At 63.1% G+C, this 21478-nt stretch overlaps 1 protein-coding gene across 3 annotated transcripts; it reads right to left on the bottom strand.

Moving 5' to 3' along the window:
- Window positions 1–1102: 1102 nt before the first annotated feature.
- LOC311201134 (signal transducer and activator of transcription 5B) lies at window positions 1103–18491 on the bottom strand. 3 transcript variants are annotated; one of them, XM_084275439.1, is made up of 19 exons: window positions 18370–18491; window positions 6324–6461; window positions 6031–6187; window positions 5854–5943; window positions 5473–5647; window positions 5266–5396; window positions 5042–5193; window positions 4809–4964; window positions 4527–4706; window positions 4287–4374; window positions 4004–4126; window positions 3741–3833; window positions 3407–3577; window positions 2896–2990; window positions 2699–2829; window positions 2120–2290; window positions 1863–1914; window positions 1376–1483; window positions 1103–1306 (listed from the first exon to the last, which is right to left on the bottom strand). In XM_084275439.1, the coding sequence occupies exons 2-19, from the start codon at window positions 6449–6451 to the stop codon at window positions 1180–1182; spliced, it is 2328 nt and encodes a 775-aa protein (XP_084131565.1). In that variant the 5' UTR covers window positions 6452–6461; window positions 18370–18491; the 3' UTR covers window positions 1103–1179. The 3 variants fall into 3 exon arrangements, with proteins under 3 accessions (XP_084131565.1, XP_084131564.1, XP_084131563.1); XM_084275438.1 differs by having other exon boundaries at window positions 2135–2290; window positions 3407–3613; XM_084275437.1 differs by having other exon boundaries at window positions 3407–3613.
- Between the last annotated feature and the right edge of the window lie 2987 nt (window positions 18492–21478).

Genomic DNA, 21478 nt, shown 5'->3' on the forward strand with positions numbered 1-21478 from the left:
GACACGTGTGTGTGTCGTGTCCCCCCCCGAGCCACCCGCTCCCCCCCGCGCCCCTCGGCAGGAGAAAAGGTCCCGCTGAAGCGCAGAGCGACGCGTCTCCGCCTTGGGCTTCCCCCTAGAAAACGGCCCGAGTCCGGCACAGCCACCCCGGGCAGCCCCTCGGACCAGCCTGGGCTGGGGGAAGCTGGGGCCCTGCTCTGCCCTCGGAGGTGGGGACCCCAACCCTGCACTTGGGGCATCCACACCCCTGCTCTTCCTTGCCCTGAGAGTGGGGAGCAGCTTGCAGCCTCCGGTCCCGTCCCCAGCCCCCCCGACTTACCAGGGCCTGACTGCAGCCCAAGACACACGTGAAACCCAGAGCTTTTGTGTTAGAAAAATAGTCTGTGCTTTATTTACTCTGTGGTAGAAAAAGAACACGGCCACAACCCCAGAGCTTCTCGGCCAGGGGGAAGTGGGGAGGGGGGAGGTGGGGGTGGGGAGCAGCAGGCTCTGCTCCCCTCAAACCACCCACAGTGCCCAGCCGCCCTCACGGGGCACCCCCAGGCCCTGCCTCCCTCACACCGCATGCTCTCTGGAGGGGGGGGGGTTGAAGGGGCTCCCGCATCGTTTTGGAGGGCCAGAGGAGGAGACAAGGTGCGGGAGGGAACCCCACCGCTGTGGAGCAGAGCGCTAGCACAGCCAGGGAGGGGAGCTGCAGCTGCCCCCCAACCCCTCAGCTCCACGCCAGAGCTCGGCGTGCCCACGTACCCCCCGGGACCAGACCCGCAGGGCAGGACAAGGCGGCGACACGTACATTCTTAGTGACGACGGCAAAAGCGACCCTGAGGCCAGACTCCCGGCCCCCCACACCCTCCCCCCCCCAACCCCGAGCAGCCCCTCACTGGGGAGCAGGGGCAGCTGCAGGGCTGGTGCTTGCAGAAGCGGAAAGCCGAAGCTGGGCCTCTTAAAAGGAACATACAGGAAAACCATGCGACAAATCCGCTGCTGTTTATACAAGGGCAGAAACACCAAAGAGCCGGACGCCAGGCTGCGTTTCAGGGGCAGCACAGAGCAAATCTCCAGGGCAGGGCCCACACGCTGCCCACCCCCCCACACCCCCCCCGCCCCTGCCCTGGCACAGAGACACGAACACAGCACAGACCCCGCAGAGCCGGGGCCAGGGGGCTGGGCGCTCGCCCGTCACGACTGAGCGTGGGGGATCCACTGACTGTCCATAGGGCGCCGCAGCAGCTCCTCCACGTGCCTCGCCACGTCTATGGTGTCATCCAGATCAAAGTCGCCCTCGGGGTCCAGCACAGTGTCAGGACTGTGGGAGGCAGGGGGTGAGGGAGGAATCCAGCCGTGGTGGCATGGGGACGGGGGACACGATACCTACTTCTGGGTGTACATGTTGTAATGGGGCTGGGAGCAGACGGCAGGCGAAGGAGCCTGGTCCATGTAGGTAGCACTTCCAGGGCCAGAATCGCCTGATGCGTTGGCAAACCTGAGGGGATGGGGGAGGGGGGCTCATGAGGGGTGAATTCCCTCGAGGGTGAATTTTTGCTCCAGGAATGCCCACTGCCTCTGCCTGGTACTGGTGGGGTGCAGGCAGGGCCTCCAAATCCCACATCCTCAACCAGCCACAAGCTGCAGGGTCCCAGCCCCCTGCATGGCAGCAGGGCAAGAGGGAGAGTCCACTGTCTCAGGGAAGGCAGAGCCCTGCCTCAGCCACAGGCTCTTCAGCCACCAGCACTGATCCTGCTCTCAGGCTCTGGCATGGATGGCTGAGGGGCCCTGGGCTGCCAGCCACCCCAGGCAGCTCGCCAGAAACCAGGAACTCTCCCACAGGACCATGCTAGGTCTGCGATCAGGGTCAGACTTACTCTGGCACAACTTGCTTGATCTGTGGCTTCACATATCCATCCACGGCTTTAGCTAGAGGAAAGAAGGCAGCACTAAGGCCCAGAGCTGCTGGCACATGCCATGAGCCTGTGGCAGGCTGAAGACTCACGCATGGCCAGCTGCAGAGCCCCCACAGGGCTGGATGTAGCCCTGGGCAGGGGATGCCGTGAGCCCCGGCTCTGCCCAAGTCAGATGCATGAAGGAGAGTGATACACGCGAGCTGAAGGGGCAGCGCTACCTGGCGTGGACTCACAGAGAACCGGCGTGTAGTACTTGGAGAAGACCTCATCCTTAGGCCGGTCAGGGAACACATAGTTGAGGTAATTGAGGTCCCCAAGGCGGTCGGCAAGAGAACGGATGGAGAAGTCCCTGGTGGTGAAAGGCATCAGGTTCCAGAACATCCTCTCAGCTGGAAAACAAGAATGAGGACGGTGGTGATGCCCAGAGCCAGCAGCAGCTCCCAGCCCCACTCTGTGAGATCACATCAAATGCTGGATGGCATTTCCCACACTGCATCCTGCCCCAGCAACACACGAGGACAAAATGCAGGTTGCCAGAACACAGGACTTTGCTTGGTCCCACCAACACCAGCACTGGGGAGGACGCGGCCACTGGTCTCCACCAGGCAGCCAAGGTGTTCCCACAGGCTCCCTGAGGAAGGCTCCTGCATGCCCAGCTGTGGCAGTGCTGCTGCTCAGCCAAGACAAGAGGTGCTGGAGCAGCAGCACCAGCCCCATGGGTGTGAGATAGGTGAATTCCAGGCTGAGGCCAAGCTGGGGTCAGGGGGTGGGGGTCTGAGCTCCCAGCGTGCACTCACGAGAGTCGAACTTCCACGCGATGGTGATGCCGCCAATCTCCGAGTCGCTGAACCGCAGGAGGAAGGTCCCGTCGGGCTTGTTGATGAGCAGGTCGTGTGCCTGCTGCTTGTTGACGAAGCCCAGGATGGCCCTAGGCAGAGCGAAGCGTCAGAGCCAGGAGTCAGGGCTGGGCAGCACGGGACAGGGCGTCTCTTACCCGTCATTCCAGTGCGGCTTCAGATGCTTCTTCAGCACCTCCATGACTCCATCAAACCACTGCCAGAAGGTGTAGTTCCTCCCAGGCAGGTTTTCCTGTTGAAAGCCCCAGAAAGTAAGCACTGTTAAACAGCACGAGCACTTGGTGCAGCAGCGGAGACATGGGGACCCACACTGCCAGCGCTGCCAAACCTGGCACAGGTCAGCCTGGCTGGGCAGCACAGCCCTGGGGCAGCAGCCCCAGGACCTCCCCCAGGACATGGAGCCTGTCTGTGGGACCACAGCACCCCGTGTCTCCCCAGGCAAGGAAGATGACACCTCTGGCCCCACCGCAGCTGGTACCCATCTTGGATTTCCACCACACCAGCATGAAACAGCTCCATGGGAGGGATGTGTGTCCCCCCTGCCCCAGCACAAGCACTGGTACTGTGGGTGTTGTGAAGCCCCTGTCCCTCAGCAGAGCAGGACCCAGGACCCTGCAGCTCTCCCAGCACAGAGCCCAGCTCGCTCACCCGGTTGAACTGGGACCAGGACACTGTGGTGCTGCTGTAGTCCTCCAGGTGCGAGCTGGTGCTGTTGAAGAGCTTCTGTGCCAGGAACACCAAGTTCTCCTTGGTCAGCCCACGACTGCTCTGCACCTCTGCCTTGAACTTCATGTTGAGCGCCTCGCAGAGCTGCGGCCACTGTACCTTGTCGGGCACAGCAAAGGGCACACGGCCCTGGGGGGCACAGAGCAGGGTCAGTGCTGAGCTCTGCCCACCATCTCTCCCTGCCTGGAGACTGACTCCCACCCCCTAAGACGGGGGCCTGTCCTGCTCCCTCCTCCCCCATGGTGCTGGCACTCACAGGCTCGGCAAAGGCGTTGTCCCAGAGCACGGTGGCTGTGGCATTGTTGTCCTGGCTCCCATGCACAATCACCACCACGGGCAGGGACAGTGTCTGCCAGGGGAAGGAAACAGGAATGGGCTGTGGGCACCGCAGGAGCATCACCCACCCTCACCCACGGGCACCTCTGTACCATCTGTGCCCTGGGACTTCACTCCCTGTCCCACACCTCTTCCCCAGAGCTGGCCCAGGCCCTGCAGAGGGGACAGGGCCGGTGGTTTTACCTTCACCTGGAAGACCAGCTCATTGCCACCAATGCTGAACTGCGACTCAAAGAGGATGGTAAACTTCTCCTCTGTCACCGACTCAGCCCCACGGCGGTCCGAGCGCTTGATCCGCTTCAGGGACTGCAGGGACATGAGGGGTGAGCACGGGGGCGAAACTGGGGAGGGGGACACCGGGGTGAACACAATGGGGGGTGCAACGCAGAGTGGGACATGAGGGGTGAACACAGGGGGTGCAGGAGGGTGGCTGTACGCATCGGAAGGGGGAGGCGGTGGTGCTCACCATGTTGCGGAAGTGGGCGCTCAGCGTGCCTGTGGCCTGGTGATACTCCATCACACAGCAGTTGTTGAGGATCTCACCACTGCTCTCACTGCCATGGGAAGACAACAGGTCAGGGGAAGCAGCAGGACCAGGAGGTTGCACGGGGTGCAGCCCCACTACATCCCCCCACTCTGGGCCTTGCCACAGCAGCCCCAGACCCCTCAGCCCCGTCTACCCCACCGCCTGCCCCCAGATCATTACTTGCGGGTGCTCTCGTTCTTCAGCAGGGCTTTGGCTTGCTGCTCACTGATGATGGTGGCCTTCACCTGGGGGGGGTTCATGTGCACGTTCAGCTTCCCCCCCACCAGGAGTCGCACGGTGGCTGCAAACTTGGTCTGTGTCTTCAGCACCTGCGGGGGCTGCTTCTCGATGATGAAGGTGCTGGGGGGGGACACGGGTGTCAGGGCCAGGCGTGCAGAGCAGCCCCAGCGCAGCAACTCCACCCTGCTGGGTGCCTGAGCCAAGCCAGGCCCCCACCTCTACCTGGTCACCAGTGCAGAGATGATGTCGGTGATGGTGCTGTTCAGCTCTGACAGCATGTCCTCCACTGGGCCCGGGATCGGCAGCTGTTGGCACAAGTGCTCAGCCCGGCGGATCTGCTGCCGGTTCTGCCAGATGATCTCTGCCAGCTTCTCACACCTGAGGGAAGCAGGACTCAGCACCGTACCTGCACTCAGCACCTTGTCCCACTGAGCACAGCTGGCACCAGCACCCACCAGCTCTGCAGCACGTCCAGGGTGCCCTCAGGGGGGCCCCCGTTCCCCGCGAGCTGCTGCCGACGCTTCCACTGGATCAGCTCGTCGTCCAGGATGGTCGTTTGCTGCTTGCGCAGGAGCTGCAGCGTCTTCTGGTGCTTCTCAGCCAGGTCCTGCGAGGCAGGATGGCATTAGGGGCTGGGGGCTGGTGTCACCGCCAGCACAGGGCCGGGGGCAGCACTCACCACGCGGTACTGCTGTAGTGTCTGGGCCTCCCGGTGCAGCCAGGCCTCCAATGTCGCCTTCTTCTGCTGCAGCGTTGTCTCCCGCGACAGGCGCTCCTGGGGGCCCAGCTGGGAGAGCTGGGAGAACTGGGCTGGGGGACAGGGCACAGTCTTAGAGCCAGTACCAGCTGTGCACTGGCCCCTGCAACCCCCTGGCCCACCACCCACCTTGAAGGCGCAAGTTCTCCTGGTACTGGATGATGAAGTACTCCTGCGTTTGCTGCAGCTTTTTGAGCTCGTTCTCAGAGTCCTGTGTGATGAGCCGCAGCTCCTCGAATATCTGGTTGATCTGCAAGTGCTTCTGGGACATAGCATCTACCAGGGAGCCAGCTGGTGAGGGGCTCTGTGTGGGAAGCAGTGAGTGCTCAGCATGGCAAGGAGAACCCCCCTTCCCCCTGGGTGCTGAGGGCAGCGGGGGCTCAGACCACCCACTACACCTCAGGGCTGCTCCCATCAACCCAGTCCTGGAGACCCCGAGCACCCTCCCATCCCATGGGACCTGCTCCCTTGCCTCCCTGGGATGCAGACACCCTGTAGCCCCCCACTCACGTTGTTCGCCTCCCGCACCAGCCGCTGCTCGTGGTAGAGGATGTGCCGGATGCAGCGCACCAGCTCCATGGGGCACCGGTCGTACGTGTTCTGCAGGGAGAGCACAGCCTGAGCCAGGTACAGGGTAGGGACACACCCCCCCCAGCCCTACAACCCCCACCGGTGCCCCCCACTCGCCTGCAGCTGTGTGGCATAGTGCCCCAGCTTGATCTTCAGCAGGAAGCCGTCTTCACCCACTTGATGGTCTGCCTTCTTCTGCAGCTCCTGGATCAGCCCCTCCAGCAGCTGCGTCGCCTTCACGTTCTCCTGGGGGTTGTCGAGGTCGATGGAGTCCCTGGGTGTGCAGAGCAGAGCGGCGGTATCAGAGCAGCCCTGACCAGGTATGGAGGCTCCAAAGCAACGGGGGGGCAACCCCCGAGGGGTGGGCACTGCCAAGCCCAGCATCCCCCATGGGGACCCTGCTGACCTACCACGCTTGGCTCTCAATCCACTGCGACAGGTAGTGCCGCACCTCGATGGGAAAGTGCTGCCCGTAGAGCGCCTGCATCTGACGCAGGGCTTCGCCCTGGAGCTGCTGCGCCTGGATCCACACTGCCATGGCTCACCACCTGTGGGGACACAGCTCATCAGGGCACCATGGCCGTGCTGCACCATGGGTTGGGGGGGTGGGGGGAGGTTTGGCCCTGGCAAACCCCTTGCAGGAGCCTCAGGGTTTTCCAGCACTGCCAGAGCCGCATCCGGCTGCCAAAGGAAGGGACAGGCAGGGGACCCCAGCTCTGAGTCACACATACAGCTGCCCCCTCCCTGCACCCCCCACCTCCCCATCCTGCCTTTTCTGGGAAGAGCCCTGGGGGCAGGGGCCTGGGGCCACGAGCGTGCCTTGGCGCTGCCTCTCCACATGGTACTCATTTCCCCTCGCTGCGCCACGGGATCGCAGCCATCGCTGGCCACGCAAATGAGGAAACAGGACTGGGGGAGGGCTGGCAAGAAATCCAGGGTGACGCAGAGCAGAGGCCCCCCCGGCGCTCACCCCAGCGCCTGCCCACACCCTGGCAGCCCCAGCTGGCCGACGGGCAGTGACAGCCCCTGCCCCAAAAGCCCACGTGGCACTGCATGTTCCATGTGTTCCCTGCCCCACATCATCTTAGGTCCTTCAGCCACCACACGCCCCACACCAGCACCATGCAGGAGATGCTGGCTGGGACAGGGAACTTCCCAAAGCCAGTTTCAGGCCAGCTCTGGCTCCACACAGGAACACTGCCAGTTCCCACCCGCTGCGTGGCTCCAGCGTCCCGGCTCACACAGGGCAGCTTCTGCAGGCTGGGGCAGAGACAGCACCTTTAAAAAGCCTGTGCATCCCCTGCCATGGTTGTACAGATGGCACGGGGCAGCCTGGAAAAGCAACCTGGTGGTCGGGTCTCTGGGGGTAAAGTGATGGTGAGCCATGAGGGAGGCCCTGGGGGGCTTGCATGCAAGGCCAGGATGCAGCAATAAATAGCTTTTATAAGCACCCCCAAACCACCCAGGATTTAGGATCACGTGGAGGTGCAGGACATGGGCATGAAGCCTCAGGCTGTGTCCCAAGGCGGGGTGGTCAGGATCTGGTTATGGCACCAATCAGTGACAAGCAGAGGGAGCTGGGGACGGCAGAGCCTGTGCCTGCCTCCCTCCCTCCCTGAAGCACTTTGTTCAGCTTCAGAAATGCCTGGTGGCTCAAGAGGCTCCCAAAGCAGCTGGTGCCGTGCCATGGGCAGGGGTGCAGGCAGGGGGAGCACACGGCCGGGGATGATGCAGCAGGTCCGGGCAGAGCAGCCGTGGCTGCAGCCCCCGAGTCCCACGCACCCACCCCCTGCGCAGGAAGAGGAACAATAACTGAGAGTTGGCTAAAGATGAATTTTTCCCCTATAAAAAGGGAGGAACGTTTCCACATTCACAGAAATGGCCGAGTTGGAAATCCTGTTGGCGAGGAGGGACCCAGGGAGGCATAAAAACGCAGGCAAGGAGGGGAAGGGAAGGCGGGATGGCTGGCAGCAGGATGAGTGCTGGCAGTTAGAAATTGCGGATGCTTGATAAGAGGCATCGGTGAGAGCTGCTGCCCTGGCAGAGCTGCTGCCCTGGCAGAGCTGAGGGAGCCGCCACGACCACGCCGGTACCACCACGCCACGAAGCAGCCAAAGTTCCCAGAGCAGCAGGGACATCTGCACAGACACAAAGCAAACAAACACTGCCCTGCCTATCGAGAAAATGGTGAGCTCTTCCCATCTCACAGTGACAAAACACTTCCTATTCCACTCCAGCATGTTGTTAAGCAACAAGTCTCAGGCTGCCGCTGCAGTGAGCCAGCAGACACCATGCTCAGCCAGCCGCTGGCCTGGGAGTGGGAGCATCATTGCCAGGGTGCCTGGCAGAAGGTGAGCCAGCATCACGTCAGCTTTTCCAAGGGAACCGTGCAGCAGCCGACGGCGGCGGCGCAGCTCATCTGGCACGTGCAGTGAGCGATGGCGGGGCTGTCCCCAGCGCTGTGCCAGCCTGGGAGATAAGCACGCCCAAGAACTCGTGCCAGGCTTGGATGCAACCTCCACGGGCATCACAATGCAACTGTGGGTGTTTCTCCAAGCACCTCATTTTTGCCTCCTGCGTCTCACCTATGGATGGTCAAACCAAACCTCTCCGGGGGCCATGGGCACCCCGAACTTCCTGGCAAGAGTCACCAGCGCTGTCTGCCACGAACAAATGAGGCTGTCCAACCACAAGACCTGGGAAGGATGGTGTAACTCCGCTTCAGTGAGAGGTACAGCACCATGGTCTCACTGCACAACCACCTAGCCAGCACCTGGCAGTCAGTGCCCAGCACCACGCTCCCCAGGGGTACTGCCCACTGCCCCAGGTGGCCACACACAGGGTTGTCCCTGTGATGGTTTTGCCCCCGCACCCAGGGACCGGCTCCCTCCTCGTATCATCTCTGCTGCTGCATCACCCCAGCCCTGCAGCCACTGGCTCTGAAAACCTCTCCAGGGTCGGGCAGACAGGGCAGGCTCCAGCCTGTCAGCATTTCCCCACACCCACTGCCATCCCCAGCCCACCACGGCTCCTGCACCCTGGCAGGGACAGGCAGCACTGCTGGCAGTGTCACGCACTGCCATGGGTCAGCTGTGCTGCAGCCGCCGGCCACACGCACAAACAACTGCAAGAGGCAGATAATTGCAGTGGTTTAAGATACTTTGCATTTACTTGCTGGCAGCAAGCTATAACCCACCCATTACCGCAGCTCGGTTAACCAGCAGCAACTCAACGAGCCGCAGCAACACGCTCACCGGTGGCTTATCGCCTGCGGAGCAGAACACGCGTCAGCTTCCTGGAGGTAGGACAAGTGCCACGGAGAGGGACCCCAGCCCCGTGGGGACAGCACGGGCAGGGGAGGAGCAGGAGGAGGGGATGTGCCGGCAGTCGTCACTTCTGCATCCAACAGCCCCGCTCCCTGCTGCAACGGGGAGGTGGTGCCAAATCGGCTGCAAAATGGGTGAAACAAACTCAGAAGGGGTGCCCAGGAGAGCAGCAGCAAGGGAGAAGGGACAGGCAGGAGGAGGCTGGCAGCACTGCTGAGGCTGGCTGAGGGACCCAAAGTGGTCACACTGGGGATGGGCCATGGCCACCGTGGCAGCCTTGTGGCAGGAGCAGTGACACCTCCCAGCCATCCTCAGGAGCTGCAGGAAAGCCAAAGCCAGACAGAGCGGAGGGAAATGCCTCACGGGGTGAGGCTGGCGGCAGCGCCTTCCCCTGTGTCACAGGCACAGCAGAGCCCAAACATGGGCAGCACCCGCCCAGGGGCCGGCGCACGCAGCCCCGCAGGATACTCACAGGATGCTCACTGTGTGCAGCCCTGGGATGCTCACAGCCACCGCGGAGACCTGCCCATGGGCAGAACACCCCAGCCCTGGCACAGTTTCCTGCTGTCCTACATCCCACAGGGTCCAGCAGGGGCCAAAAGCCTCACAAACCCTGGGAGAAGCCCAGGCAAAGGGCTCTGGCCTTCGCCCCCTCTGGTCACGCACACCAGACCCAAGCTGTCCTTCCACTGCGGTGGATCCCGCACTGCCCTTTGCTCTCCCAGCCCGAGGGTCTCTGCAGCAGCAGCATCTGGGCAGGGGCATGGTGTGTCCCACCCCAGCCCTGGGTCTGGCAGGCAGCAGCCCTGCACCCGCCACAGCTGCCTCCTCCCGCCGCAGTAAACACACAGACACGTGGTTTCTCAGCACCTCCGGGAGCCCTCGATCGCTTCCAGGTCAGAGCCGGCCTCGCTCGCAGCCGCCGGGCTGGACCCTGCACACTGCCATGGGGAGGTCTCATCCTGCCCCCCCAGTGCTGCTCCTGCTGCCCAGTAGCTCTGCTGGGAGGGAATCCCATGTACCTCAAAAAGGGCAGCCTGCTTGAGGCTGCCCTTGGAGCAGCATCCCTACCTCAGCCAGGACATGGGAATGGCAGCACTGGCAGCTGAGAGGAGTCGCTCGGCACACAGAAGGGCTCTGGTTCCCCAGATGCAGACCCCCACCCCTACAGCCCAGCCCAGCTCACCCGCTGGAGCCCCTGTGCAGCCAGACAACCCCACTCAGCTGATGGCTCCCCCAGCTTGGTCCTCCTCGCCCTTGCACGTGGGCCTGCCCAGTGCAGCACTGCACACCACGTCCTGCCCTGCTGTGAGGCACAGAGGGCTCTGCACTCACCCAAGGGGCTCTGCAGCCCCAGGGCTGTCACAGTGGGGGTCTCCCCCAGGCACAGGCTTGGCAGAGCTGGCACAGCCCCAGGGCTCTGCACCATTCCCAGCACATCAGTGGGGTGCCCTGTTCTGCGGCTGCACTCACCCGGGGTCGTGCACCACACTGTCCCACGCACTGCTCCGTGTCCCAGCCACAGGGCAGCCTGGCCACAGCTCCAGGCAGGCACTGCTGGAGAAGCCAGGTTCCTGGGGCAGCCGTTTCAGGGGCTGTGTGCTACAGGAAGGAGCACAGAGCAGCTATTTCCTTCCAAAATGTCAGCTGCCTGCGCAGAGCCGCCAGCCCCAGGCTGCCAGCAGCTTCCTCCACCACTGCTGCGTGCATGGTGCCCACAGAGGGAGCGGGGCCTGCAACCCCTCCAAGCTCAGCCCAGCACCCCTCCCAGGTGCCAGGCACAGCCTCTGCCCCTAACAGGATGGTGGAGCTGAGCCCCCCCACCAAGGTCCCCCTGAGCCCCCACAGGCAGCTGGGGATGGGACCCCAGGGTCTGATGCAGGAGCTCAGTACTGGGGGAGACGGTACGTACTCAACCTGCACCCCCCAGCTTTCCTCACACCTCCCAACACGGGGGCAGAATCTGCACTGGGAACACTGGGGTGCCAGCAAGCAGCCCCCAGACCCCCTTGTTCCACTCCAAGCTGCCGGGCACCAGATGTATGGTGGAGCCGGTGCGGATGGGAATGGGAATGGTGATGGGAATGGGGCAGCTTGCCCATTTCAAGCCTTCCTGTGGTTTCCAGCTTTCAGCTGGGAGGTGGCAGCGTGAGCCAGCACAGGAGGCAGGCTGCTTCTAGAAGCTCCATCCTTTGATGGGTTTTGTTTGTCTCTCGAGGAGAGTGGTGGCAGTCAACTGCCACAGCCCCCCAGAGCCCCTGGGCCATGCTGGGACCTGCCAGGGACAGGCGAGTGGGGTCAGGAGCTGCAGGGTTCACAGGAGAGGCACAGTCAGCTCTGGAAACACAACATGCCCCCCTGAAGGATGAGCAACCAGCCCCCCACAGCCAGCAGGGCTGGGACCGGCACGGCCAGGACCGGTTGGGCTTCCCTGCAGCTTTGGGAGCCAAAAATGGAGAACTCGCACCGTTACAGGAAGAAGGAAACCCCAGGCACAGCCTGACACTGCCCAGGGAGAAACCAGCCCCCCCAGGCAGGTGGAGACACCCTGGCTGGTACCGGTGCTGCCACACAGCGCTGGGGGCTCAGCGACTCATGAGCCTGCCCGACTCACGCTGCAAGGCTGGGACTGCACCTGCCCACTGGCATTTGCCACCCTTAGGAAAGGGGTTTTTTTTCCCCCCCTTCTCAGATTTTCCCTTCCAACCACAGAGGCCCAGAAACCTGCGTCAAACCAAAACCACCAAAATACCCAACGAAATCCCAGCAAAATCCCTCAAATCCAAGGGCTGGGACCTAGAGAGAAAATGGCACTGGTGTACCCAGAGCTGCCTTGGCTCAGCCACAGCCAGATACAGGTGCTTCCCTGGCATGGTGCCTCAAATGCCAAGCCCAGAGCAGGACTGGGACCAGTGGGACTCAGGTCCTTGTGGTGGAGCAGGGGGCCACGGCTGCACTGCCACCACCCTGCTCTGCTGGACCCTGTGCAGGTTGGGTGGGAGGCTGTGGCTGCTCAGGAATAAGGGGTGGGGGGGCTGTCTGGGTATCAGGGGGGTCAGGGGCTGAGTGGAGCAGAGCAGTGTGGCACTGGCAACCTGCTCACCCAGCTGGCTGCAGGCAGGCAGTGCTGGAGCAGGAGCCAGGCACCGGTGGGCAGGACACACTGCGCAGCCACACCAGCAGAGCCAACGCCTGCCCGACCCCCACGGACACAGGTCCTGTGTGGGTCCTGCAGGACACACACTATGGGGACTCCAGTCCCTGCCAGCACCCTGCCATGAGCCCACTGACAGGATTAGAGAGACCAGGGCAGAGCTTTAATTCCTCCCCACTCCTGGAGCCGAGCAGCAGAATTACCCAGCTGAGGAGCTGGTGGACATGGAGCTGCCGGCACTGACACCTTGGGGTCCCAGGGCTTCTTCTGGACTTAGCAGAACCCAGCACCCACAGCACCCTGGTTCCTGGCAGGCACCAGCCCTTGTCCTGGAGGGGCCACACAGCCACCATGTGCCAGAAGGCTCAATGACAAGGTTTTTTTCTCCACAATAACAATGACCCACCCCAGTCCCCGGTAACACTGCGTTGAGGGTGAAGCACCTGCACTCAGGACCTGCAGCTCCAGAGTAGGAAGGGTTCAGCTCTGGTCCCCATCCTCCACCCCACACACGGCCTGAAGAAAGGCAAGGAGGTGACAGGACCCCAGCAAGCCCCCAGGGGCAGCAGCCTCAGGCTTGGGACCTGGCCAGGCAAGTATAGGAGAAGCACCCACACCACTGCTAGATGGTTCATCTTCCTGTTGCTCCTTCCACCAGATTAGACAAGCAGAGCAGCCACTTCCAGGAACTCTGTGGACACCATGGGGTCGCTAATGGTCCTGTACCAGTCCCCAGCACCTCAAGACAAGGCTGTCTTCAGCACAGCCCCAGGCTCGCTGCTAATCCCTGCTCAGATCCGCACCAGCCCAGGAGGGATGGGCTGGTTGGAAGGACCTGAGGATTAAGCTCATTTCAGTGTCGAATTAGACCTGATTGGGGTCTGGAGACACAATTTCATTTCATCTGCCACGCTCCAGCCAGTGCACACAACTGCACTAATCCAGTCGCCGGCCAGACAGGATTTGCAGGGCAGGACCCAGGTGGACTGGGAGAGAACACAGGCATCAGCTGCACCACCCCAGCCACATCCATCACCCTCCAGCTCATGGTCCCTGCAGGGCAGAGGAGCTGGTGTCTCTCCTGGCACTGGCGTGGCAATCCCAGCCCAGCCTGCGCGCTGCGGGCACCTGTGGGCTGGGGTGGCACAGGGATAGCCAGCGAGCTGGGAGAGGAATGCCAGCATGCTGAGGGCACCTGCTGCCCTGCCCAAGCACCCTGCCTGGGGAAGAGGCATCCACCATGCTGTGAGACAGCACAGGCTACATGTGGAACCCACCAGGGAGCTGCAGGCAGGTAGGCACTCACACCTTCATCTTCAGGACCTAAATCTGGATGCTGGGACTTAGAGTGCCCTACGGCACACAAGAATGCTTGGGCAACAGCAGCCAGCACAGAGCCAGCATGGTCCCAGGGAAAACTCTCTGTCACACCAGCCATCGCAGATGTCCCAACCCAGCAGCCCCTTTCGACTCCCCTCAAGGGCAGGCACAGACAGCACCCTGTGACACAGTGCTGGGCTCCCACCAGCGTGGGCTGAGAGCCCGCTGGCACGGTCAGTCAACAGGAGAACTATTCCTGGGCATCACAGCCTCCTGCCACAGTGGGCAGGGACCAAGAGGAGTCAAGGTGCGGGACAGGCAGGTCCCCCAAACAGCCCAGGCACTCCCACCACACTCTCCCCCTTCGGGCCCTTGGCAGCCAACAGGTGCCAGGGTCTGCACCCAGCAGATGCTCTGCACAGGAAGATGCTCTTGCACCAGGTCAGCAGAGCACAGGAGAGGCAGGTAAAGCCTTGCCACTGCAGAGGGAGCACACAGACACCCAAGCACACTGGCAAGAGGAGGTAACTAGTCAGAATGGGAATAAGAAGCCAAAACACGAATGGTTTCTACAACAAAAGTCTTTCAGAATAGGCAAGCCTCCCAGTCAGAACTCGCTGGGGTTAAAGCCACTGTTCACCCCCAAGGCACGCGAACAAGTCCATGTGGCAGAGCTGGGATTCAGCTTTCCTCACCACACCACAGGCTCCACAGCCCCAGGAGCAGCAGCGGGGGCTGGCAGTGCCAGGACAGAGCAGAGCCCTGGGCTGCAGGGTGAGTGCCCCAGCTCAGCGCTCCCAAAAGGCTCGGTGACCAATGGGTTATAAAGGGAGCGTGCTGGGCCAGGGCAGCTGGCCACCCAGAGCTGCAGCCCCAAAGTGGCAGGGCTGCGTGTTAACACCACCAAATAGGACAGAGATCATTTTACAGCTGTTGTAGCCAGCGTGAGGGGCTGGGGTAGGCGGCCAGTGAGAGCTGCCTCTTTCTCTGCTAAAAGCTCTGCAGACAGCCATCAAGCAGAGGGACAAAAAGCCAGACAAGAGCACGCACCCAGCACTCAGCTGCTCAGCAGCCGGGGCCGTGCCGATGCCGCAGCGGCTCCTCAAGTTGTACCCCAGCACCAGCCTTTTCCCCAATTCCCTCCCGGCAGAGCTGCTCTATAAACCGGCATTTACATCTCACAACAACAGGAAGACATGCAGCGAAAATGGAGATTGCAAAACTCACCAGTGACTGTTTGAACAGGGAGCGAGTCGTGACCATGTTACGGTTCAGCTACACGCCACCGTGGCCACCCATGCCCAAGCCAGAAGCCACCCAGAAGCATATCGCTCCCCCGGCTGGGTGGAAAGCAGGAGCTGGCAGTAGGGCAAAGGCAGGGCACGAAGTGTGCCCGGCCTGTGAGCACCCAGCTCTCCCAGCCCCTCTGGTACAGCTAGATCAGTGGATTCTGCTTTATCAGCAAGTCGGCTCAGCGCTATCGGCCAGGAAGCTGTGTTCACATGTGTGCCTCCCCCTCGACGTTTCCCAACGCGGCGGGAGAAGCGGTTCGCAGCAGCCTACCTTTTATCAGCCAGCAGATGTTGCTAGAACTGTTGCTGCACGTAAAAATTCAGGCATGCCCAGCGCCGCCTGGATCCCTGCACCGGCCACGCGCTGCCAGGGTAAACACCCCCGCCCCCTTCCTCCCGGGATCAAAACACTTGGGGGTTGCAAAATAGACACCCCATGAAAGGAAAGGCATGCCACAGAAACATTACAGCTGTCGAGGCTACTTCTCCCGGAGCATGCTGGAGCCCCAGCCGGCACAGACTCCAGGCTGGAGCCGCCCATGCGGCCACCACCGAGCCAAGTCCTGGTCCATGCTGGTGAGGTGGGCAGGGGTAAGCCCCTTGCCTCCATCGCCCCAGCATGTGCAGCCACGTGCTGGCTTCCCCTGTGGCAGGCACCCACCACTGTGGCACGTTCAGCTTTGTGACATGGGGGCTGCTCCCAGGACAGCACCCATGGCTTTGTGGTGGGAAGCCAACAGCTACTGCAGCCCCACTGGGCAGAGGGATGGGCTGCACCGGGAGGGGCTGTCGATGTCAGGGAGTTCCTGCTCGACCCACATGTCGCCCTGCTGTGTCTGGGCTCCCGCTGGCTCCCTGGGGCTGCCGCGAAGCCCGTCGAGCACAGACCAGCTTACAGTAATTCCTTGCAAACCAGAAAGTCATTTCCCAGTTGATGGGGCCGCTTTACTGTACTCAGCACAGCACAGTCACCACCCCGCCACCCACGCTGTGGAGGGCTACAAGGAGCAGGGATTTTTCGCAAGCAGAGTATCTGGGTTTTGCTATCACTCGAGAGAGAGCTGGGAAACCCCACAGCAGAGACCTCGCAGCTGCTCTGGAGTCAGCACTTCCCCCGCAGCGTGAGGGGAAGGCCCCTCCGGAGGCTCCATGCAACTCTACGCCAAGCATCCCCCCGCTGCAAATCCCTGTCCCCAAGCACCACTGCCTGCAGCCCTTGTCCTGCCCCAAAGCATCAGCCTCAAGACAAGGCAGGGTGGCTCTAGTGACAACTGTGGAAGGCAAACACCCCCCCCCCCCCCCCCCCGCCCCTTCCTCCCCCAAGGGAGGAGACTGTCAAGGTGCTGTGAAATGGAGAGTGGGTGATGGCCACCCACCACACCCCAGTCCCAGCCCTGCTCTCCTCTGTCCCTGGGTTGCTGGCACCTCTCAACCTGCACCGAAGCTCCTCCTTGCGTGGCTGCACATGCCCTCCTTGGTGACAGTCCCCACTCCCCAGGGACAGTTACAAAACCCAGAGAGATTGACTCCATCCTCATGTCCAGCACCAAGGGGATGTTGGAGCCACATAAAGACAGGATGCGATCCCAATGGCTTTGGGAACACCCAGCGCTTGCTGCAGCCATCCATAGGCAGGTGACCCTGACACCCCAATGCCTCCCCCTCATCAGAGCCACACAGAGGGAGCAGAGTCAAGCTCAATGCCAGGCCCCAAGCCAACCTCTCTCCTGCACAGGATTTCCCTGCTGCTGCAAACACATTGCAGCACGAAGGCAAACCTCAGCTTGGAATTGCCACCGGGAGAATCCCTCGACGAGCCAACTCCCTGATGCGGGCACGGGGCTGCATCCCCCACGACAGGCACAGACCCTTCCTTCCTCCTGAAGCTGGGGCGCAGGGACAAGGGGGAGCAAAGCCCCCGCAGTGCAGAGCTGGTTCCCTGATGCTTGTGGTAGTGGGCAGGCTCTCCAGACCACCCTGCCACCTACCCTGCCAACTGCCCTGTGAGGAGCTCAGCTGCTGCAGCCATAGGCCTGGCCACAGGCAGCCAACGGGACGATCCAGCTCCCACCACGACGAGGTGACCTGTGCTGAAGGGACGTTGCACACCGCGTCCCCTGCCCTGGGTGAGCCCCACACTGCAGTCCCACCCCAGCAGTGCCATGCCCTGCACCCCTTGGCAACGCACCCCAAGCGCTGCGAGCGAATGGCTTGCTGATGCTGCCCATGGCCTGTCCCCCCCAGCGTGGCTGGGCACACAGGCACCCGCCAAGCCTCACCACAAGCTCACACGAGCCGACGGCCCCCACTCCACGCCGCAGCTGACATCAGAGGTGTTACTGCCGTCAGCAGTTCAGGTGGAAGCAGAATCAGGGAGTCTTTGGCAGCACCAGTGCCCACACCCCAGCACCAACACGACTCGGGGACCAGAGCCCCGGAGCCGCTCCGTGTGGTGGCGAGGAGGGAGCCTGAGCTGGCATGAGCCTGGCAGCCAGCTGGCTGGGCGCTCAGCTCCGGTATCCTGGGCCCTGACAGCTCCAGTATCCTGACAGACAGGTGGCTGCCGCTCCCCGGGGCTTGCGGTCACCGGGACGTGTGCCCCGGGCCAGCACATGAGCTGGGTGAAAGGCCACCGAGCGCTGCAGCCCCGGGGGTGTCCCCGCTGCCGGGGAACTCGGGCCTTCAACCCTGCCCGGCAGCACAGAGCCCCGCGGCCCGACGCCGGCGAGCAGGACCCCTGAACCCGCCGCACTGCCTCGGCCCGACGTGCTGCCGCGGCGGGACCCTCCCCGTCTGCCCGGGTCCTCCCCCAACCTCCGCCTGCCCGGGGCTCGGGGCCGACCTCCATCCCCGCCGGGACGCGCAGCGCCGGTTTCTGCGCGTCGCCCGCGGCCGCTGCTCGGGCAGGGCCCGTCCCGGGGCGGCGGCGGCGGGAACCGGCCCCGCTCCGCCGTGCGACGAGCGCCCCCGCCCTGGGATGCGTCGCGGCACCGGGAAGGGCCCGGCGGCCGCCCAAAGTCCGCCCGCCCCCCCCCCCCCCAACCCCAGAGCGGCCCCGCTCGGTGCCCGCGCCCCTGCCCGGCCCCTCCGCCTGCAGCGAGGCCGCGGCCCGGCCGGAGCCGCCGCAGCGCCCCGCGCCCGGCCCCGCCGCCGAGCAGCGCCCGGCCGGGAGTTATGAAACGCCCGAAATATTTCCCGGCGGGGGAAGGGAAGGGGCGAGGGAGCGTCCCGAGTCCCGGCCGCTCTCGCCGCAGGTGCCCCCCGGCCCCGCCGACCCCCGGTGCGGCCGCGGAAAGCGAAAGCGGCCCGGGCCCGGTGGCGATGGCGGCCACCCCCCCCCCCTACGCCTCCCGCCCGCTCCTACCTGCGGCCGCGGCGGCGGCTGCGGCTCCGCTGCTCCGGCGGCTCTCGGGCTCGGTTCCGCCGCCGCTCTGCCCCCTCCGGCCGCCGCCGCCGCCGCCTGCGCCGCCCCCCGCCGCCGCCGCCCGGCCCGGCCCGCGCGGCACCGCCCCCCCTACCCCCCCCCCCCCGCGGCACCGCCCCCCGCCCGCCCCCGCCGCGCCGCCAGCCCCGGGCACCAGGTAACGGCACCGGGCAGCGGGCACGGGCAGAGCCCACAGCGGCTGCAGGCTCCGGCACCCGCGTTTGGCATCAGGAAGCGGGGAGGCCCGAAGCAGCACCGGGCACAGCGGGAGGAGCAGGCAGCGGGCACTGGTACGGGACCCTCGCACCGGGGAATCCCACACAGCTCCCGGCACCGGCACCGCCGGGAGCCCCCATGAGCCCCGTGTCTGCACCTCTCCTCTCTCCCACATCGTCCCCAGTCCCACACGTCTCTGGCCACTTCTTCCTCATTGCCATCCCCGCTCTCGGGACCGGCTCTGGGCCCTGCAGCCGCCCTCGCTGCCCACACACCCGGCTGAGCACCGACCGCCCCCCCTGGGCGCACCCCTGGGCAGTGCTCGCTGCCCATTGCACCTCGTAATATTTCTTGCCGCTTTCTTCGTGCTGCACAGGCCTCAGCTGCCTCCTGCTCGCCCTGAACCTCTTGAAGCAGAGGCTGTGCGTGCTCCTGTGCCTCAGGAGAATGGGTGTCCCATGGGAGCCATGTGGGCACTGCTGGGTTCACATGTGAGTACCAGGAGAAAGGAAATCCCATCCGTCAAGGGCAGAATGAGTAATATCCCTGTTCCCTCCTGCTCTGCAGGCTTCCTCCCTTCTGGTAACTCAGCCATGGGCATATGGGGAGACACCCAGCATGGTGCTGGGAATGGTCCAGCAGCTCAGGCTGGGCTCCCACGCTGCAGGGCCAGCCAGCCCAGGGGGCCAGGGGGAGGCCACCATCTAAGTTTTGAGCAAGTGGGACTCCACCAGATTAGCGAGAATCCAGATCTCCTGTCGGGATCCAGACTCCCCCTCCCACTGCAGGGTGACGCTCTGAGGCTGCATGTACAGGGTACGGACCCTGCATCCAGCTGGGTCCTCAGCGCTGCCACAGCCCTGTGCACCGATGGTGTGAGGACACTGGGAGTGAAGGAAGGGGAAAAGACAGCAGAGCATCTCCCTCTTCTCAGCCGCCATGTCCTGACAGGCTGCAAGGAGAACCAAGGCGCTACCCCGACACCTCTGGCCTCCCCAAACAGGGAAAGATGGCAGCGGCTCTGAGAACACCAGCCAGAGGGGCTCTTGCGCAGCTGCCAACCCACATCCAGCACCTCCCGGGCTGTGGGGCACCCTGGGTGATGGGGCACCCCAGGCAGCGGTCGATTGCTGCACAGTAGCAGGGAGAGGCGGCTGGGCAGGAAGCAATACTGGGTGTGCTTGTTTCTGCTTGAGTGCTCTCGCCAGCCGCATGGGATCTCCTGGGCTTTCACTTTCGTTACCAGTTAATCTGCGGCCTGAAAAAAAAAACTCAGGAGGGAAATTCAGTGGGTGCATGGCACTGTCCTGCTCTGGCCTGGGAGAAGCGTGGGTGAACCCTGCCCAGGGCTGGCGGGTACCCAGTGCCAGCCCTGGGAAGCCGGGAGGGACTGGCTTGGCTATCCTTGCCTGAGCACCAGTGTGGGGACAGGATCATTCTCAGGACACTTGATGTGCCAGCAATTGCAAATGGCTTGGCAGTTACATTCTGGCTAAGCCACTGCCAGCCTGGGGTGCCACAGGCTTCGGGGCTGTGCTGCTCAGGCTGACACCTCCAAACAGCCCTTCTCCAGCTCTAGCTCCTCACTGCCTAGCCCAGCTCCACGTGTTGGAGAGATAAATATCTGTGGGCTGGGCTAGCACCACCCCAGCACCTGCTCCCATGTAAATGCCAGCCACAAAGCGTTCCTTTTCGGCTCACCTCCTCCCTGCCAGCACTGCCATGTGTCCAGAGCAGCCCGGGATGAACGACACGGCGCAGGGGGATGAGTGGCTCCAGCCCGGGCATCTCCCAGCTCCCACCAAATGCTTTTGTTGCCTGCACTCGTTCAGGCAGGAGGCATCTTGTGCACATGGAGCTAACACATCACCACTGCCAGAGGAGTCCTGGCTGCTGTTCCCAGGGCTCCCGCAGTGCTCCCGACCTCCCAGGGAGGTGAGCTGGGACCCTAGTGAGAAAGGGATGGGCGCCTGCTGTGGGCCAGCGTTTCCCATGCCATCTTTTTCCACTAAGCCGAAGGAAAGGAATGGGGAAATCGGCGAAAGGACTGCACTCCCTGCCCTCCCTGCCTTGGCTGGGGATGCTCACACTCCAGCGAGTTGCATCACGCGGACAAAGGGCTTTCACAATCCCTGGCCCACATAACCCATCAGTCATCCAGGCACTGGCTGCTCCTGCCGAGAAAATCAAGGTCACACGCAATGTCTGCGGCTGCTGGGCCTCCAGCTGGGCACAGCAGGGCCAAGCAGCTGTGCAGGGGGATGCAGCACTCCCTGTGCCACAGATCTTAATGGCCACACATGCTTGGGAGGGCTGGAAAACCTACACAACACATCCTCCATTCCGTCCCTGCTTCCCTTGACTTCTCCCTCCCCTTGTTGTTAGGAAAGGGGGGGAGAAACCGTGTGGGGGTTGAAATCAGTGATGAGAAAGTGGAGAGTGTTCCATGCTGAGAGGGCAAATGGAATCAAATCAAATCAAAGTTTCATTTCAAACAAGGAAAACTCCGAGCTGGTTGGTGAGGATGTTGCCCAAGAGAAGTTCTTGCTTTGTGGAGGGAGGGAGAGAGTTAGGGGAAGAGCATCTGCAGCAGTAACTGATGGAGAGGCGGCGTGGGCAATGCCTACATCAGACCCTCGCAGCAACAGGCAGCCCAAGGACCTGTCTGGGCAGGATGGACTCTGTAAACACCTGAGGAGGGTCCTGGGCTCGGCTGGTGTTCCCCACTCTGCCATCTGCTTTGGTGCAGAGTGGCCAGAGAGTCAGTACTGGAGTGGTGCATCAGCATCCAGGGGCTCTAACAGGCAACACCAGCACCTCTGGCCAGGGCAGG

This window comes from Gallinula chloropus, assembly GCF_964237585.1.
Source record: "Gallinula chloropus genome assembly, chromosome: 26".
NCBI classification, from domain to species: Eukaryota; Metazoa; Chordata; class Aves; order Gruiformes; family Rallidae; genus Gallinula; species Gallinula chloropus.